The sequence below is a fragment of the Pristiophorus japonicus genome, chromosome 5 (genome assembly GCF_044704955.1).
Source record: "Pristiophorus japonicus isolate sPriJap1 chromosome 5, sPriJap1.hap1, whole genome shotgun sequence".
NCBI classification, from domain to species: Eukaryota; Metazoa; Chordata; class Chondrichthyes; family Pristiophoridae; genus Pristiophorus; species Pristiophorus japonicus.
Genome location: NC_091981.1, coordinates 195,486,360 through 195,507,290, shown reverse-complemented (window position 1 = coordinate 195,507,290; position 20,931 = coordinate 195,486,360). Strand labels below are relative to the sequence as shown.

At 39.7% G+C, this 20,931-nt stretch overlaps 1 protein-coding gene across 3 annotated transcripts in view; it reads left to right on the top strand.

The window, feature by feature from the left end:
- The window catches only part of LOC139264553 (cullin-1), a 129,535-nt gene that overhangs the window by 41,985 nt on the left and 66,619 nt on the right, over positions 1-20,931 (top strand). For all 3 annotated transcript variants that reach the window (XM_070881191.1, XM_070881192.1, XM_070881193.1), the window contains exons 2-3: positions 1,728-2,022; positions 17,934-18,108. In XM_070881191.1, the coding sequence (XP_070737292.1) occupies positions 1,883-2,022; positions 17,934-18,108 (315 nt within the window). In that variant the 5' untranslated portion in view covers positions 1,728-1,882. The remainder of the gene's footprint in view (positions 1-1,727; positions 2,023-17,933; positions 18,109-20,931) is intronic.

The window sequence follows — 20,931 nt, the reverse complement described above, 5'->3', positions numbered from 1 at the left end:
ACAGAGATGAGTCACAGCTTCAAGACCATCAACTAGTTTATTTATAGAAAGTGGATGAATGACCGGTATATAGTTTTGATCTTGAACAATCAATTTTGCTATATTTCTTGCATATGGAAAACAATAATAATAAGTTACTGGCTCTTTAAAAAGAGGCTCACCATGTCTAGCTAAGTTTCCAAAGTGAAACTGGTTCAGATGTTTAAAAGATCAGTTCCTCATGGCTGCTTCAAGAACACCCACCACTGTATGTCAGAGTGAGAGAGGGGATTCACTCCATTAAATTGAAGAGATGGGGGCCTTGGGTCACAGAGCTGTTGATCGTAGTTACTGCCCTGAGGTGAAAGCCTACATTTGATATGTCGACAGGAGCCCTCCCCCAAACAACCAATTAGCTAAACCCCTTGCTGCGTGGCTGGAAGGAACAACCCGTGCAAAGAGTGTTTGTTTCTGAATAACGTAAAATGTTTGCACTTATCGACAGAATTTGCTGGAACGGGGGAATCTCCCAGCGTGTCCAGTGCGTTGGATATTATTCCTCACTTTTCAACTCTCATTTGTAGGGCTGCAAATTGATGGAAATGTGAATTGATAATGGCACGGCAAGGTCTGCTTCATCTGGGACCTTGGTGAACAACGGGACCAACAGTCTATCTTTTAACCAATAAGATTTATGAATAGAGATACAGAGGAATGACCGAGAAGGAAATGAGGCAAATTAAAGTTAAATTCCAAACAGAAAAAAAATTAGAGGGAAAGAAAGATTGGAATGCGAGAGAGAAAAATAAGGAAAAAAGTAAAACTTTAAAAACCTAGGAACAATGTACTACCTGCAGGAGTAAGACTCCACAGTCCCAATTGTTGCCTTTCTGGGCCTCCAAGGTTGAGTGACATCGTAGGAACATAAATCTCATCCTTGCATCGTTAAATACCAGTCCTAAATTTCTGCGACGAGTTAATTCGTTTTAATAGTGCAAATGCAGCAATTTCTTGATACTCTTGGGTGATTGATTGACGAGCTTTGTTTTTTGTGAGGCTAATAGTGGAGGTGCGCAAATTATCCAGCAATTTGAGGCGCAACTTGCGGCACATCTTTCTCTCCACAAATTGCTGTTTTTTTATGCACTAATAACACGTGCCCATTTAACTCGCTGCATTGCAAATTCTGTGCCTATATTTAATAATCCTCGTTTTGAATAACTAATCACCACTTCAAATCCCCATTATGAACACAGGCAAAATCCAATCTGCTGCAGTCTTGGTTTTGTGAAGTTCTTTTTAAAATATCCTCTCAATTGTAATAAAGCCATAAACTTGCCCAAAATTGTATTTTAACTATTTAAAATGTGACATTACTGTATTTTGTTAGCACCACAGGGACCTAGTATGATGTCATCAAATAGCATCAATGATTGATATGACAGCATGGACTTGGCAAACTTACAGGTTTTGCTATAAACTGAGACCAGATTAACTTGTTAGTTATGGTACTTGTGTTTTAAAACATCTGACTTACTAGTTGCTAGCTGGCATCAATTTGGATCTCAATGTTATAAATTTCAGATGTTGAATACAGAATATTACAATTATTATGAGCAGATGTAAAAGTTCTGTCTTCCAAAATAATTGAAAATGCAGTTTGAGAAAAGTATTTTTGTAATAATCCTAAAAGCAACAAAAAGCTTTATGGATAATTTCCTTATTTGAAACTGTTATTTTTGTTACAGGTTTGATGAGGTAGAGTCCGTGTGGTCGATTTTGGAGGAAGTAAAAATCATTGGCAATTAACAGCAGAAAGTTGAAAGGAGTACAGCTGCATCTCATGGAGGAATAGCTTGATTGGGCGTGAACCTTGCTGTAGAAAACTATAAGGAAACACAAAATGTCATCAAACAAGAGCCAAAACCCCCATGGGCTTAAGCAGATTGGTCTGGATCAGATATGGGATGACCTTCGAGCTGGCATTCAACAGGTTTACACCAGACAGAGCATGGCAAAATCAAGATACATGGAACTATACACGTATCCTGTTACAGTTCAGCATCTTTGATGTTGGTATCATAGTTTGTAGCTTGCTGCTTGCTTATTGTCCAAGAGGTCAAGTGTAGGCAGCAGAATGCCTCGAGGTAGTGTACTGAAAATATCTTGATTGTAGAGGTCAGGAATCTGTTTGTGTAATACAGAATCTACCTACGAAGTAAAAGATTTTTTTAAATCCAGGTTACATTTCATAGTAATAAATCAATATGTGGATTTTTTTAAGTGGAAAAATCTAGGAGCAGTTTTCCAAAGCACTCCCTCCATTTTATTTTACAGTAGAAAATATTGGCTTTGGGAGAAATTTGCAAATGTTAAGTGGGGGGAGGGGGGAAACATACTACAGGTTGGGAAATTTATACCACGAGCCTGACGTGATGTTTCCTCTGGTCCCATAGCCCTTGAGTGCTCAAAATGGTCTGTAGTCACGGCCCTTGCTGTTTATTTTGGAGTTGCATAGACTGCTCCCTGTCAGTGATATCAGTGAAGTGGCTAGAAACAACTGACTTGGTTTAAGAAAACTGATAATTTAAAGATAGTTTTGTCAAAATTCTTGAGGCTAGAAATTTGTTCTATGAAATGGGAGAGTATTTTGTGTGAAAGAAACACCCCCTAGTTTGATTTCCCCCCCCCTTTTTTAAATATAATTTTAATTACTCTAATGTCATTCTTGTTTAAGAGAATCTATTCCAATTCTGTTAATTTTTTTAATATGCATTTGTGGTGTGTGTATCTGATGTGATTATGTATAAGTGTTACAATATTTTATTAAAAATTGAATTATTGTTGGCGCTGGAACACTTTCCATTTCAAGTGTCCGGTGCCAGCATCATGATAGTAAAGCAGAGGCCAGAGCAGAATAGAGGGAATTGCACTCCGTATATACTTTAATCCTAACCTCAAAAGACCTTGCTGAGTCAACATGGCATTTTCAATTTTTGGTATCTGCTGTCCTTGTGGTTTTTCTGGCTGAAATTGCCAGTTCCAAAGTGGGGTCAGAACTGGGAAGAGAATGTTCAAAGTTGCATCACATAGGGCCCTGGTATCCAACATCACAGATGTAGCCTCAATCTAGATTCGTTTCAGCATGGGCTTACGGCACTAAAGTAAACTGTACCATTTAATTTGTTCAAAATTGGTAATCTCCCTCTGATCATAAGGATAGCTGCCATAGGAAATGGGAGTCATCCTAGGGCAATTGGCAATTGGCAATCGATGAGCTTTGCTCTTCATTGTAATGTTGCTTTGGGAGTGCTTGATATTGACACTGGGTGTATTGAATGGGAAAGCACTGAGTTTTCCACCACTAATGGTCTGCACCTTACTGAGCATAACATTCTTCAGTTTGGGGGGAAAAAATGACGAACATACGAACAGGTCCAAAAAAGACAGACTGTTCTATCAATCTGCCAAACTTGTGTAAACCATTATACTCGCCCCATCCTACCACAGTCACCCAATCATATGGGAGAGGCAAAATAAAAACTTGAGGCCACTTTAGGAAAATACTGGTGAAATTCCTCTCCAAACCTTGAAGGCAATCAAGCAAGCTCCAGGAGATCAGAATAGTGATAATACTAGTCCACTATGTTCTTCTGATGACCACTGTTTCATATCTGCCTCTTGCAAAATGCTCTGCATCTATTCACTCACTGTAACCAGTTCCATCTCTTTGGCACTATTGAAAACCTTTCCGAATTCTGCTATCAGAATCTTGCTCTGTCAATTTGTGCCAGTGAAGTAATGGATATTCTACCTGCCATGGAAAATGTCATACCTCACGCTGCTTTCCTGCCAGATCTGATCCTCTTATGCCTGCTATTCTGTATCTTGTAAAATTCATGTCCATCAGATTTGAAATCTTACTCAGTCTAAAACACTCTTGAGCTGAATTTATGTCTCCTAATTTCTGTTAGAGCTGCTGGATGTAAGTGTTGTCTTCCTGTCCCGCCATCTGCTTCTTGTGGTCCTTTGCTAAAGTTGTCTCTCTTGTGACTTCTGTGAATGTTGTTTTCTATCCGACTTCCATCTTGATTGTGCAGTTGCTCGCTCTCAAGACACTTTACACTCCTTTTTTCCTCCAACTCTAATTTCAATGATGCTGATAAAGCAATTGAGGGAAGTTTTTTTATTATATTCTGGTCCATATAAAGTTGTATCCCTGTCAGGTTTGATGGCTCCTTCACTCCAGTAAAACCTCTAGTTCTGATTGTATCTCACGGTACCTTAATTCTATTCATGTATGATCCCTGACTGTGTGTCAGCAGACTATTTAACTGCAGAGAGCATCAGTGCTGAGCCCAATCAGGCCTTTCATAAGCATTTCAGCAGGGATCATTATACAGTGATGGGTCATATAGTATTAACATCTACTGACTAAGTACAGCTTGAAATTTATTTTTGGAAGAATGTCATCTAATTGGACCAGTCTTACTCATTTCTTTGTTTTTTGGGGGAAGGGTGGTTGGGTTTGGGGTTCTGTAAACCTATATTATTTTAAGGTTAAGTTATCACTTCAGGAATTTAAACAGTTGAAAGCAGACTTTGTTATTGCATTTCTAGTTGGTGCTAGTTCAGCTGGCAGTTGTCTGCATAAATTTAAATGTCTGTTGATGTCTTAATTCGAATAGAAATTTATTCCAACGTGCAAATTTTTATTGTCTGGGTGTGTTCAAATTTTGCATTGTGGCCACTTTTAGACTGCCCATATCAAAGTTTCAAGGGTACATTGTTAGATTTAAGATAACAAAATTGAGGAAAAGTTGGTGTCCTAATTAGCAAGATCAACATTTTTTCTTTACCTGTAGCTACTCTTAACTGCCAACCACCAAACTTGATAAAGGATAAAGTCACAATTTAAGAACTAGTTTTGAGGAAGGGTCTCCATCCAAAACTTATCTTTTCATCTTTCAGATACTGATGGGGCTTGTATATTTTTTTTGATTAGTTTGCAATAGCTTTTACACATGCTCCTTGGTGTGTATTTTATTTGTACATTACAAGTGGCACTGGGTTAATACAAGGCTGTTTCAAACACTATTTTTGGGTGCTTTTAATAGTCTGGTTGCGGAATGGTACAATTTTGAAGTCGGGTGATGGTCCAACACTGTTTATATCAATGGCACTTCAAAGTTAGAGTTCAGGGGATAATGCTTTACAGAGCACAGCAAAACCAACAATTGATTGGTCACACAGTTTGCATGTACTGTTCTGAACAAGTACTATTCTAAATAAGTTTTGTGTTTTTTTTTTTAAAACGAGATTTGGCAGTCCATGCATCTTCATGTGATCCCGATTGTGTCCTAAAACTTCGGGTGATTACTGATGGGAAGCGTAAATAAAAGTCTTAACACTTGAGGGCTATAAATGTGTTGTAAATATCTAAAATATGTTAAAATCCCTGATTTTTATTTTTGAGTGTCACAAATTTGGGTCTGCGATAGGTCTCTACTCTGATTCCATGGTATCCGTTGCTTCCTTAAGTGAGCTGGTGGCCTGCTTTTTTACGGAATTTGACACACACTACCCTGTATCTGCTAGAACAGTAGCAGAACCCTGGAGTGTATAGAGTGAGTAAATGGAGAAAAGAGAATGGAATTCCTAAAATACATACTGGCTGTCTCCCTTGAGCAGTACATTAGATCTACAAGGGCGGAGACACTGCCGGATCTGGTTGAGGAATGAAATAGATCAGTAGACAAGTTAAATGTGGGTGAGCACCTTGAGTAGTGACCGCAATATAATTAGGTTTAAGATCTAAGTAGAAATGGGGATAAAGTCAGTACAAAAACGAGATTAGATTAGGGCAGATTTTAGAAAGTTGAGAAGTGAGCTAGCCGAAGTAAGGTTTAAGGGGAAATTAACACACAGTACGAAAGGGCAATATTGGGATTTTTTTTAACAAAGTTGTAACAGCGCAGAATAAGTATGTTTGTGGTGGAGGACTGGAGAGCAACCATCGTAGTACTCGTTTTTAAAAGGGGAGACTGATCTAATCTGTGAGAATAGGTAGGTACAGGTAAGGTTAACGTTTCAGGGGGCAGATTTTCACGAGGTATGCGACCGGGTTTTGGCCGCGATTTGACCCTCGGCGACGAAAACCCGGTCGCTAAGCCCGGGTGGGATCCTCGGGTACCTGTTTGCAGCGGTGCTTCCAAGTACCGCCGGGGAGTGGTGCTCCGACATGCAACTACTCTGATTGCATTTGCATCTGAGTTTCGACAATCTCCCGATCTGTACGCTGCACGCAGAATAGCGACCGGTTAAACCTGTCGGTGCAGCCCTGCCAGCAGCGGTAAGTACTAAAACCTGCAAAAAAGGTAAGTTAAAGTTTTTGTTAAAAAATTTTTTTGCAGCAATTATGTAGCTACAGTTATTGTAAATGTTTTTGGGAATTTTTTGCTCCCCTCCCAAGGCCTCTCTCGCAGCACTCCTGGCCCCGGACTAAAGCTGCCGAAACTTGCGTTTTGCGCCGCAAATACTTGTGCAAGGCCTCCCTTACCGAGACGTAAAGGCCGAAACTTCGGCCTAAAAACGATAGTGCAGCAAAAATGGTAAGTTTTACGTATCGCAATCGTTTTCGCCGAAAATCCGGCCCCAGGTCTTCTGACCCTTTGTCAGAACCAGGGTCATTAAGACCTGACAAAAGCATCACACCTAAGGAGTTAACCCTACCTTCCTCTGTCCTCCGATGCTGCCTGATCTGCTGAATGTTTCCAGCATTTTTGTTTTATTTCAGAGTTCCAGCAACTGCAGTATTTTTTTGTTGTTTTATTGATGAGTTCAGGGCAGTTTTTCAGAATTGTGGGTAGTCGTATCCCACCAAGTTCAGATTGGCGCCACTTCTGTTCATTGTGTATCAATGATTTGGATATGGGTCTAGAGGGAGTGGTGTTGACATTTGCAGATGATAAGAGGTATAGTTTAACTCATTAGAAGACCAAAGGAAAATGCAAATGGATATTGATAAGATAGGACAATGGGCTAAAAGGTGGCAGATGGAATTTAACATCAGTAAGTTTTAGGTGTTGCATTTTGGTTTAAAAAGAACAGCAGTAATTATTCTCTGCTTTTGAAAAGCAGAGGGACTTCAGAGGTGGATGAAACAAAAGGGGTTGAAGGGCTATAGGAACAGCGATTGGAACTATTTACTCGCAGAGGATAAAAGGTGACATGGACTGGTTGAGCCGAATGGCCTGTTTCCGTGATGCACCTTTTATATATTTCTATGTATATACATATCTATGAATGTGGATCAAATTAACACTGCATTTGTAAGCTGTTTTATCCTGAAGTAGACAAAATATACAGAACACTGAGTATGATAGCAAATTGGTACAATTCATTCAATTTCTTTTTGCGTACTGTTAGAAAATCAAAACATGCGTACACTAGCCCGCTTGATGAGGATTCTTGTTTACCGTAGAAATATAGATTCACTGCACTTTGTCCTTGACATTGTGGAGATTATTACTCTTTTGCAGCCTTCCTTTAGCTTTGCCTATTTCATAGCCTTTCTGCTGCTTTTCTGCTGGTGTAGGTGTTGATTCTTAATGTCGAAATCTCGACTCTCAATATAAGACTCTGACACAATCAGCTCCGGTAGATGTGCCTTTAATAAGTTTTATTTGCAGCAAGGGAGAGTCTCGTCCAGTCAAAGGCTAAGCGGAGACTCTCGTGGTACAGATTCACAATATATTTATACAGGCTCTTAATTCGGGCTCAGTCTGGGTGTGTGAGATATGTTGACACGAACCAATCGTAGTTGATCAATCAGTTACTGTTTCTTTTCTCAATCCTTGTTTTTCCAAATCACAATTTTCCCCAGTGACTCTTCCCGTTTCTCTAATTACAATGTTGCACAAACATCCACGCTGGTATACAAATCATAGCCTTAAACTCTATCTAAACAAATAGTCAATTCTCAGTCTGCATTGTATGCCACTACAGACCGAGTCCTTAACTTAGGATCATAAAGGGAATTTTATTTGGATATCACGCAAGGACCCTGTCCCTTCTAAGGCAGTCCTATCACACAAGGAATTTTCCTTTAGGGACGTATTATCCTATCAAACAAGGATAATCGATCGATAGTGCTCTTTTTTTTACCTTTTACCAATGAAAATCACCCCAGGCTGTTATAAGATCGGATATTTTCAGGATCAGATCCCTTCTGCCTACAAGATGAGAAGGAAATGATTACAAAAATAACTTTAGATCTTAAATTTAGAGTCTTGTAGATCGCAGTACCTCCACTGTGGACACCAGATTACATATACGGTTCAACAGTAAAGAGACCCCTTGTGAGCAAAAGACTCACCTTATTCTGGCCAGTTAAGCCCTTCACTGAAGAGGCACTATGCCGGCATCTGTTCACTCAGAGTAGAGAGTAAGCGATCTCGGTGGAACCTCCAAGAGGTAACTGTCGAAATCTCGACTCTCAATATAAGACTCTTGACACAATCAGCTCCGGTAGATGTTTCTTTAATAATTTTTACTTGCAGCAAGGGAGAGTCCCGTCCAGTCAAAGGCTAAGCGGAGACTCTCACTGTGGTACAGATTCACAATATATTTATACAGTAGAACAAATAAGTTATGATTCCATCCTGTGTATTGGTTCTGCCTTTGCAGTCAGCGAAAACAGATAAAGAGTTCTCCAATCAGTTAATGATTACCACATCCTTGTCTGAGTCTTTTACGTATTTCCAAATGTCTCCTTTGTCAGTGTTTTTGGTGAGCTAGTCAGCAATAACTCGATTAGGTTGTGATAATGTGCTATCACTGGTTTTGCATTGTTTTACGATTGTACAATTTCCTGGCCATCTCTTTGGGCCCATGATTTCCATAGTGGTTGATTTGGGTAATTGGCTTCTTGCATATTTTGGATGAGTTCTGTAGTTGAGATAATGGCTGGTAATTTGATTATCTCTTCGGGGGTGAATTGGTGCTGCATCTTTACAACCTTTATCTAGCCCTTCTAAAGTCTGGCATAGCGACGGACTATTGATAATACAGGGAAGCACAATGGGTGGTACTTATCTCAGCAGGATAGTCTTTCTCTTGACTGGTGGTTATTAATCAGCTATCAGCAGTTTCAGTCAAGGTTGGCATGTTTATGCAAACAGACTGTTTGCTGCAGAAGCTTCTGTTTGTTTTATTGCAAAAAACAGTATGCAACTTTAAAAGTACATTTCCACATTAAAAAGCACCTCTCCCCTTATTTATAAAGCTCAAAAGAGTTGGTCAAGACCAAAGTGTGGGTTGTCTTCCTGAATGGTCAGACATTGCTGATGAATTGACCATTGTGTGGGATCTGCTGGCAGAAAAAAACTGCCCATTCTGCATTTAAATCGCCTTGTGTCTCTGCCTTTGGATGTTTATCTCAGTGTGAGACTGCATGAAGTAGTCAGACATACCCCAGCCTGTTTACTCACTGTTAAACTTCAAAACTGAAGGTATTTTTGTATGTGCCATTTGTATAATTCATTCGATTTTACTTTGGAACCAAATTAATCGATTGAACTATTTTTTTTTTTAATCCCAGTTTGCACCAGGGGAATCGCGGTGGATAATAAATGGCTGCTTTTATCCTGTTTACTTTAGAGGTCCAAAACTTAAAACTTTGCTGTTCCCCAATTAGTATTCTGCAGCCTCTTCGCATCCTCTTCACAGCTCACACTGCCACCCAGCTTAGTTTCATCTGTAAACTTGGAGATATTACATTCAATTCCTTCGTCTAAATCATTAATGTATATTGTAAATAGCTGGGGTCCCAGCACTGAACCTTGCAGTACTCCACTAGTCACTGCCTGCCATTCTGAAAAGGACCCGTTTATTCCCACTCTTTGCTTCCTGTCTGCCAACCAGTTCTCTTTCCACGTCAATACATTACCCCCAATACCATAAACAAGTTGAACTATCCTACTTTGTTGCATCCTTTTTCCTGGTATACTGGTTTTATTGACCCTTTTCCATAGAATTATAAAATATTGCAGCACATAGAGGCCATTCAGCCCATTGTGCCATTGCTGGTTCTCTGAAAGACCTATCTGCTGAGTTGCATTCCTTTGCCCTTTCCCCATAATTTCATTAGTTGTCAAATATCCATTTCCCTCTTAAAACCTATTAATGGATTCTGCTTACTTCAAAAAATAAAGTCTCCTAACTGCTCCTTTAGTTCTTTCGGTGAAGAGCTTAAATTTCTGCTCTCTAGTAACTGGCTCATTGACTACTATCAAAGCAAGTTTTTACCACTTGGCATTATCAAAACTTCCTATAATTTTGAATACCTCCACTTAAAATTCTCTGTTATAATGAAGAGTTTCAGCTTCTCAAGTCGCTTAATAACTAAAACCTCAGTCCCTGGTATCTTAATGAATCTCTTCTGCAGCCTTTCAGCGGCCTTGACAACGGGTGGCGGTGTGAGTTGTGAGGAGGAGAGGCTGCAGAGTGACTTGGACAGGTTAGGTGAATGGGTAAATGCATGGCGGATGCAGTATAATGTGTATAAATGTGAAGTTATCCACTTTGGGGCAAAAACACGAAGGCAGAATATTATCTGAATGGCAGCAGATTAGGAAAAGGGGAGGTGCAACGAGACCTGGGTGTCATGGTACATCAGTCATTGAAAGTTGGCATGCAGGTACAGCAGGTGGTGAAGAATGCAAATGGTATGTTGGCCTTCATAGCTAGGGGATTTGAGTATAGGAGCAGGGAGGTTTTTCTGCAGTTGTACAGGGCCTTGGTGAGGCCTCACCTGGAATATTGTGTTCAGTTTTGATCATCTAACCTGAGGAAGAACGTTCTTGCTATTGAGTGAGTGCAGCAAAGGTTCACCAGACTGATTCCTGGGACGGCTGGACTGACATATGAGGAGAGACTGGATCGACTGGGCCTTTATTCACTGGAGTTTAGAAGGATGAGAGGAGATCTCATAGAAACATATAAAATTCTGCAGGAAGAATGTTCCCGATGTTGGGAAAGTCCAGAACCAGGGAACACAGTCTAAGGATAAGGGGTAGACCATTTAGGACTGAGATGAGGAGAAACTTCTTCACTCAGAGAGTTGTTAACCTGTGGCATTCCCTACCGCAGAGAGTTGTTGATGCCAGTTCATTGGATATATTCAAGAGGGAGTTCGATATGGCCCTTACAGCTAAAGGGATCAAGGGATATGGAGAGAAAGCAGGAAAAGGGGTACTGAGGTGGATGATCAGCCATGATCTTATTGAATGGCGGTGCAGGCTCGAAGGGCCGAAAGGCCTACCCCTGCACCTATTTTCTATGTTTCTATGACATTCATCCTAAAGTAGGGCACCCAAAACTAGACTCCGTATTCTAACCACAACTTAAGCGATGATTTGTTTAGGTTTAACATTACCTCTGTTTTTGTACTTGATTAAAACAGATACAGATTTATGAACTTGTCCTCTCATTGTTAAATATTTATGTCTTTGAAACTTTTAAGTCTCTCTGCTACTGTAGTTTCATCAATGCATATGTCCTAACCCTTTCTCTCAAAATGTCTCTCCACAGTTCTCTGCACTCTGCATTTATCTACTAGCCTCCCTGTCTGTTTGATGTCACTTATAGTCCTCTTCACAATGAACCATGCTCTCAAACATTTGTCTCCTGCAAATTTTAATATTGTATCTCTGAAGCCCAAACATGTATATGAGAAGAACACCTGAGGGAAGCTACTGCTTACATCCTTCCAGTCTGGAAAAATGTCCATTAGCCATGCTTCTCTTGTTCTTCCTGTCATTCAACCAACTTCCTATCTATGCTGTCACACTACTATTACTACTGTGTACCTTAATTTTATCAACAAGCCTCCAATGTAGCATTTAATCTCAAACATTTTTAGGGAGGAAATTCTAGAGCATGGCGCTAGATGGCTGAAGGCACATCCCAATGGAGTGAAAGGAGGGTGAATGCACAAGTGGCCAGAATAAGAGGAACAGAGTTTTTTTGGGGGTGGTGGTGCTCAACTTGGGGCCGAATAGGATGCCGAGGTTGCAATTAGTCTGGTTCAGCCGAAGGCAATGACTTATAACACTGCTGTGAAGCGCCTTGGGACATTTTACTATGTTAAAGGCGCTATATAAATAAAAGTTGTTGTTGAAAGGGGATGGAATCAGTGGCAAGTGTATGAAGTTTGTGGCAGGGTTGGGAATGATTCTTCAGTCTTTTCAATGTTTAGCTGGAGGAAATTGTGACTCATTCAAGACTGGCTGTTGCACCAACAGTCTTACCACACTGAGGCTGTGGAGTGGGTGAGAGAGGTAGACCTGGGTGTTAGTGTATATATGGAAGTTTGTGGATTGTATTGCCAAAATGCAGCATATTAATGGGGAGAGGAGCCATGGATAGATCCTAAAGGACTAGTACATTGATATAGGAATACATGTCTTCAATACAGATGAAAATTCAAACTCTTAAGAAAAGTTGCTGGAACGAACATACTCATTCTTTTCAAAGGCGCAACACTGGATTCTGGAAATCTGAAATATAAACAGAAAATGCTGGAAATACTCAGCAGGCCAGGCAGCATCTCTGGAGAGAAACACTGTTAACGTTTCAGGTTGGTGACCTTTTGTCAGAACTGGAAAATGTTACAGCTGTAACAGGTTTTCAGCAAGTACAGAGACAGGGAGAGGGGGTAGGGGAAGAAAGAACAAAAGGGAAGGTCTGTGATGGGCTGGCAGGCAGCAGTGATTCATGAACAGATCTTCATAAAAGAAAAAAAATGACTTGCATTTATATAGCGCATTTCACGGCCTCAGGAGGTCTGAAGCATTTTACAGCCAATTAAAGTAAATACTTTTAAAGTGTAGTTACTGTTGTAAGGTAGGAAACACGACAGCCAATTTGCCCCTCAACAAGCTCCTACAAACAGCAATGTGATAATGCCCAGATAATTTTATTTTAGAACATAAGAAATAGGAGTGGGCCATTTGGCCCCGCAAGCCTGCTCCGTCATTCAATAAGATCATGGCTGATCTGATCGTGGACTTAGCTCCACTTCCCTGCCTGCTCCCCATAATCCTTTACTCCCTTATCGCTCAATAAATATATTCAATGACCCAGCCTCCACAGCTCTCTGGGGCAGAGAAATCCATAGATTTACAACCCTTCGAGAAGAAATTCCTCCTCATCTCAGTTTTAAATGGATGGCCCCTTATTCTAAGACTATGTCCCTTAGTTTTAGTTTCCCTATGAGTGGAAATATCCTCTCTGCATCCACCTTGTCGAGGCTCCTCATTGTCTTATTTATTTCAATAAGATCACCTCTCATTCCTCTGAACTCCAATGAGTATAGGCTCAACCTATCCTCATAAGTCAACGCTGTCATCTCCACAATCAACCTTGTGAGCCTCCTCTGAACAGCCTCCAATGCAAGTATACCCTTCCTTAAATGCAGATATATTACAATATCCTTTCTTAAATTGTAGTGATGATTAGGGGATATATATTGGGTAGGACATCAGGGATACCTTCCCTGTTTCTCCTAGAAAGAGTGCTATGGGATCCTTTACGTCCACTTGAGAGCGCAGACGGGGCCTCGGTTAACATCTCGGCCGAAAGACGTCACCTCTGATAGTACAGCACTGCCTCAATACTGCACTGGAGTGTCCGCCTAGATTTTTCTGCTCAAGTCTCTGGAGCTATCATCCTTTTTGTTCTTTTTACCCCCCCCCCCCCCCCCAACCCGGTCTCTTTTTACTTGCTTAAAACCTGTTACATCTAACATTTTCCAGTTTTGTCAAAAGGTCACCGGCCTGAAATGTTAACTCTTTTTTTCTCTCCACAGATGTTGCCTGGCATTTCCAGCATTTTCTGCAGTAATTCTTTTGTTGTACACTTTGGCTGCATTACAAATACCAAAACCAGCATCAAAAATAACTGGCAGCAATTTGGGCATGGAAAGGGATGAGTGGCACCCAAGCTCGTGTACTCAGTGGGAAGAAAATTAAAACAGGAGCCAAGCCCCTTCTCGTCCTCGTTCCCAAAATAAAAATCCTACCAATAATTCATTTGAAAGATGTAAAAGGGAATATAAAAAAAAAGACAATACAAATATTTATTTTTTGTGAAAATGACACTAATTTATCTCCTTTATTGGCAATGTAAATCACTGGTTTTGTGACCAGACCTGCTGTACAAACATTAGCAATTTTATCTTTTGGTTTAGGTTACATTTGTGAATAATTTACATTGTTGTACAAATGTTCTGGGACTCATTTAAATTAAATTTATACAATATTGAATCTATTTTACAAAGCTGAAATAGGAAGGCTAAAATAAGCAGAAGACTTCAGGGAGTGTGTTACAAGACTGACATGCTATTGGAATTTGACTAAAATATCATGGTGTGATTCATTTGAGCTTATTCCAGTCTTATAACTAACACTTGGTTGCTTTCCATTTATGGGAATATGTCTCTTCAATGGGGAAGAGCAAAGTACTTAAAAAGCTGCTTCAACAAAACAAGAAAGTCTGCATAGGTTTTGGATACTTTTTAAAAAAAAAGACTTACTTTTTTTTAGGGCCTTTCACGACCACTGGACGTCTCAAAGCACTTTACAGCCAATTAAGTACTTTTGGAGTGTTGTCCTAATGTAGGAAACGCGGCAGACAATATGTGCACAGCAAGCTCTCTCAAACAGCAATGTGATAATGACCAGATAATCTGTGATGTTGATTGAGGGATAAATATTGGCCAGGACACTGGGGATAATTCCCCTGCTCTTCTTCGAAATAGTGCCATGGGATCTTTCACATCCACCCAAGAGGGCAGACCAGGCCTTGGTTTAACTTCTCATCCGAAAGACGGCACCTCCCGACAGTGCAGCACTCCCTCAGCACTGCACTGGAGTGTCAGTCCAGATTTATGTGCTCAAGTCCCTGGAGTGGGATTTGAACTCTCAACCTTCTGACTCAGGCGAGTGTGCTACCCACTGAGCCGCAACTGACACTGACCTAATGGAAAAAGATTTGTTTGGAAGATGTATCCATCAAATCTGACTGGTTAGTGTCAGTCTGAGCAGAGCTTGGGCAGTTGTTATGGTCAAATACATTACATGCACTGACTTCTACACTTGCTCATTGTTCTTGTTTTAGTAGTAAATTAAAGATTTGAAGAAATATTGGTAACTTGATTTCAATAATGTAAAAGATCACCTCAAGTTAGGCAAGCTAAAGAACATAACAAGAATTAGGGGCCATTCAGCCCCTCTAACCTGCACCGCCATTCAATTAGATCATGGATGATATTCTACCTCAACGACACTTTTCTGCACTATCCTCCTATCCCTTGATTCTCTTGATATCCAAAAATCTATTGATCTCTGTTTTGAATATACTCGGACTGAGCCTCCAAAGCCCTCTGGAGTAGACAATTCCAAAGATTCACAAGCCTCTGAGTAAAGAAGTTTCTCATCATCTCAGTCCTAAATGACCGACCACTTATTCTGAGACTGTGACGCCTGGTTCTAGACTCCTCAGCCAGAGGAAACCCTGTCCCTGCATCTACCCTGTCAAGTCTTGTAAGAATTTTGTATGTTTCAATGAAATCCCCTCTCATTCTTCGAAACTCTAGAGAATATAAGCCAAGTCTACTCGATCTCTCTGGTCAATCCCCCCATTCCAAGAATCGGTCTGGTGAACCTTTGTTGCACTACCTCAATAGCAAGTATATCCTTCCTTGGGTAAGGAGACCAAAACTGTATACTCCAGATGTGATCTCACCAGGGCCCTATATAATTGCAGTAAAACATCTTTACTCTTATACTCAAATCCTCTTGTAATAAAGGACAACATACAATTTGCTGTTCCTGCATGTTAACTTTCAGTGATTTGTGTACAAGGATACCCAGGTCCCTCTGAACACCAACATTTCCTAATCTCTCACCATTTTAAAAAGTACTCTGCTTTTCTATTTTTCCTACCAAAGTGGATAACTTCACCTTGGAAAGGAGCATTAAAGACATTGGAGGAACACTGAATGGCTAAGGCAGTAGCAGACATACTGAAGAAAATGTGAGAAATCACAAATGCAGAAACCTTCAGATGTGGTCTGAAATTAAATCTAAAATGCTAACAAAAAACAAAAGCTGGATTCCACGCCCTTCTATTAGCCTTTTATTATCTTTCCACGATAACTAGACACGCTGGCTTGGTATTTCCACTTGTGTGCCTCGAGGTGTGTGTTGGGTACCACATCCCTGGTCTGTGATTTTCTGACTGATAAAACTGGTGGTCAACAGGGGTCGCAGGCTGGAGAAACTGGGCTTAATGGTGTGAGCTGGAGGGGTTGCGGTGGAGAAATCTGATAACTGTTGAAGCATTTTATTCTGTTGCACTGTGTTGATACTTGCTCTTTCGACTTTTCCTTGGCTGTCCTGCTGCTGTAGCTATATTTTTCTAAAGTCCTTAATTTTGAATTTCTTTGTGCCAAGCAATGGAAAGCAGCAATCATTTTATTGATACTTCCTTTCTGTTTGTTTTTACATGCCGCCCTCTTAATTTTATTAAAATGCTTGTTCATCTTGTTTTCCATTGTGAAGAAGGGCTCGGCCTGAAATGTTGAGCTGTGTGTTGCCCACAAAGTCTGATCTGTGTTGTTTCAGCATTTTTTTAATGTTGTTAACTGACACATGACGTTGATTAGTTATCTAGAATGCATTTTTATATTAAATTTGAGTTTGAAATATTACAGTATTGAGGATTGAAACAAATGAGGAATTCACCATACATTTTAGAATATTACCAGATCACATCTTCCTCTCTACTTTGGTTCTTCACATACCAAACTTGTTACAATTTGAAATGTAAGTTCCTATGATTTATCTGTCATTGTCATTGTGTGAGAAAAGTTTGAGATCCACTTATGACTTTTTGAAGGTTATGCTGAACAGCTTTTGTTTTATTTGCCCTTTACAATGACTTGAGCTTTAATTCCAGAACAGTAGTTTAGAAATTACTGTGTGCTTGGTGTACAAAGGCATATCAATGGTCTATCTGGTATTTTAGTGGAGATGTTAATCTGTTTAATATAAACTGGTTAATATATCCATTAAAATATTGGACAAAGTATTGTTATAGATAAAGAGTTAAATTTTCATAAGCTAATACCACAGTAACTTCTAAGTTGGTGTCCATAATCTTTTTCAGTCATATCCAGGCTTGATGGATGCTTCAATTACTTTATCCATATTTCTGAATTTCGTTATGGAGTTGTAAAGATGGCATCTGTTTTTGTGTTGCATGTATTTGTTAACCAGCATAATAGACAGCTCACAGCTATTTTTGGATCGAATTGTGTTGTTAGGCATTCTATGTTGATTAATAGGAATATGTGTTTGCTTGTCATTTTGTTCATGATAAATAATAAAATGTACTCAACGCATCTCTTCCAACTCGCCAAGGTGGACCGTTATGAGAATACACCATGTAAAAGTGCTGTTCAATGAACTTTGGTAAATAATGACAATGATCCATGTTTGCTGATAGGCTTATAAATAGTACTCTGCAAACTAACAGTTTTCTGAATTTACCGTTTATTATATGTTGGTTGACCGGCTTAAGATCTTTGAAATTGATTTTGTCCTGTCTCTGACATGTGTTTGGTGAAGTGTAGGTTCATATTAAGTGTAAAGCTGTCATTTGATCATAATTTCAAATGTTAGAATATCCGATCTAAGTGCAAGAAAGAATCCAATGTTTAAATATTCTGAGCTTTGTGGGCCAGCCATGAATGTATATTTAGTACAAGATTATTCGTGCATAGAATTTTAATAAACCGGAGTTTTAAGTAGCTGTAGGGATCAATCCTGGTATGGTTTTATTGTTATGAGGCCACGCTCTTGTTCTACTGCCCTTAACCTCTACTGCAGTCATGTTTATAACTATTGTACCAGTGTGCACCAGTCAAATCAAGCACGAGGAGGAGGAACAGCTGCTGCCAAAAAACAGAAGGGCCAAACCCCAGGGGGAGCCCAGTTTGTAGGGCTGGAACTCTACAAACGTCTTAAGGAGTTTCTGAAAAATTATTTGACAAATCTTCTTAAGGTAAGAAGGACTGTTTTCTGTGCAAAACCTTTTTATTGAAGAAAAATGTTTCATGCTGATAATTAGTAACTATTTAAAAAAAAAAAAAAAATTTAAAACTTTTTTTCTTAACCAGGCAAATATTTAATAAAATGTTCAAACCCATATTTTTAAACTGAACCCAAATTTCCATACAGGGCTCCATGATCTGTTTATAATTTTGTGATAAATTTGAGAGGGTGTTCCAATCTTTTGGACACCCTTACTGGCTAATGAAGCCTGGAGTTGCAGGTAGGTTGGTTCTTTTGTAATAATACAACAATTGAAAAGGGGAAAATGGTATGAAGAACATAAATATATGAACAATGGCAGACTTGTAAATATCCTTTGGTTCATTGAGCCTGTCCCCCACAATTGCAATACCTTGTGCATCAGAATATACACTCTCCACCCCACCTGAAGCCATGTGATCTCCTAGGGGAGGCAAAAAACAGATAAAAATCCAGGCCAATTGAGTGGGGGAAGAAATCTGGGAAATTCCCCTCTGACCCATCTAGGTGATCAAAACTAGTTCAGCAGATCACACTGACCCTTAATTCCCTGCCGTACCTAGTTTCTATAAGAAGTGATCCCTGCCCCAATCAGAAACAGGTCGAGCTCTCAGTTGAAGGAATTCAGCGAATCCGCATCCACTGTACGAGTTGGCAGCCTGTTCCAGAGGTCCACTATTCCTCGGGGAAAAGAACCATCTCCTGACCTCTAACCTAGATCTGGCCTTCTACAACTTAAATTTGTGACCCCCTGGTCCCCCTCTAACCTATTTAATTGGAATAAAGTGTCAACTGGAACACAATTTATTCCCTTCATTATCTTATAAACCTCAATCAGATCCCCACATGGTTTACACTTCTCTAAAGTGTAGAGTCCCAACTCTTTTAGCCAATCTTTACAAACTAATTCCCAGTTTAAAGCATCTTAGTTAATAGTTTAGTGGCCTTCCTCTACACTCTCTTTCCAAAGCCTCAATATCCCCCACCATGTGAGACGACCAAAACTGGCTACAGTATTCCAAATGAGGCCTGACCAAGGTTTTGTACAAGGACAAAAAAGTATGCCTCATCTTGTATTCTTGTCTTATGGATACATCCCAACATCCTAGTTGCTCTAGCTATCGCTTCATGGCATTGCTCATGTATTTTTACAGATGTATGCACTAGAATACCAAAATCACTTTCTATTTCCACCTTTTTTTAATGCTTTTCCCTGAAGGATGTATAAATGTTCAGCATTTGCCCTGCCCATATGCATAACACTGCACTTATCCAATTTATACAAAGGTAACAAAACAAGTTAAAAGACATAGGGGAAGAAAAATCACAGAAGTTTGCAGTGCTACAGATGATCTGAAGCCTGTTAAATGTACCAAAGGGGTAACATTTGTCGTCATTCTTGAGAGTTGGATACTCTTGCTTGTCTGTTATTGCCCATCCCTATCCAGGTATTCAACTGGAAGCAGCAATAGAGGAAACTAATAAAAACAGAAAATGCTGGAAATACTCAACAGGTCAGGCAGCATGTGTGGCGAGAGAAACAAAGTTAACGTTTCAAGTCGATGACCTTTCATCAGAACTGGAAAAAGTTAGAGATGGAACAGGTTTAAAGCAAGTACAGAGGCAGGGAAAGGGTGGGGGAGGGAAGGGAAGGTCTGTGTGTAATAGGGTCAAAAGAAGGAGAGATTAAATGACAAATGGAATAATGGTGCAAGGCAGAAGGATAAAAGGCAGAAGGATAATAGACAAGTAAAGAAAAAAAAGATGGGTCTAGAGTGGGTGTAAATGATAACAGAATCCGTACCAACAACTGCTGTCCGAGTAAATGGAAGCAGTGGTTATGATCCGGAAATTGTTAAGCGCAATGTAGAGTCTCGAAGGCTGCAAAGTGCTTAATCGAAAGATGAGATGCTGTTCCTCGGGCTTCTGTTGAGGTAGCTATAATGTCTGTATGCACAAGATCCTTTTCAACCACATTATAGCGATGATGAGAACTTGCTCTTTTTTCACCTGAAACTTCTTTACAAACCCAAGATACACATGAATGTGAAGTAAGGGTATGTAGGAGACAGCAAAATTACCCATTGCCCAGGCAAAAGAAATATGTTGCCTTTTATAGAACTTGTCACAGAAATATAAACAAAAGAAGACAATCACCAGGAAGCACACAGTTCTCCTACCACAGACATGTTTCCTCAATGGCAGTGAAAAGCCATTTTTTGAGTCTTGCATTCTGCCATTGGAACACTGACTCCTTCTATGGTGTGTTTAATGCACTGAGGTATACTTGCATCATGATGCAAAATAGTGCTGCATGAAACCAGCTCGGCTTCAATTCCAGGCCCATCAAATCCAATTGTATTTTTAATTTACAGAAGTAATTCAAAGAAGCCTTTTTGTATTCTCATCCCCTCTCCTGTAGCCCCATCGGAAGCATTGCAATGAACAATGGAAATCTGGGTGAGAGTTTTTTGTGGTGTAACTGCCCAGCTAATATTTGAGATAAAAGATCTTAATTTTTTTTTTTTACATTGTTTTTAAAAAATATTTACAAGGACTGAGGGATTACAGCTGTCTGGAAAGATTGAACAGGTTAAAAAGTTTTTTTTCTTTTTAGAAAAGCGAAGGCTTAGAGGTAACCTAATAGAGGTCTTTAAAATTATGAATGGGTTGGGCAGGGTAGATGTGAGATGTTTCTACTTGCAGGAGAATCCAAAACTAGAGGCCAGAAGTACAAGATAGTTGCTAATAAATCCAATAGGGAAATAAGGACATTTCTTTACTCAGTGGTTAG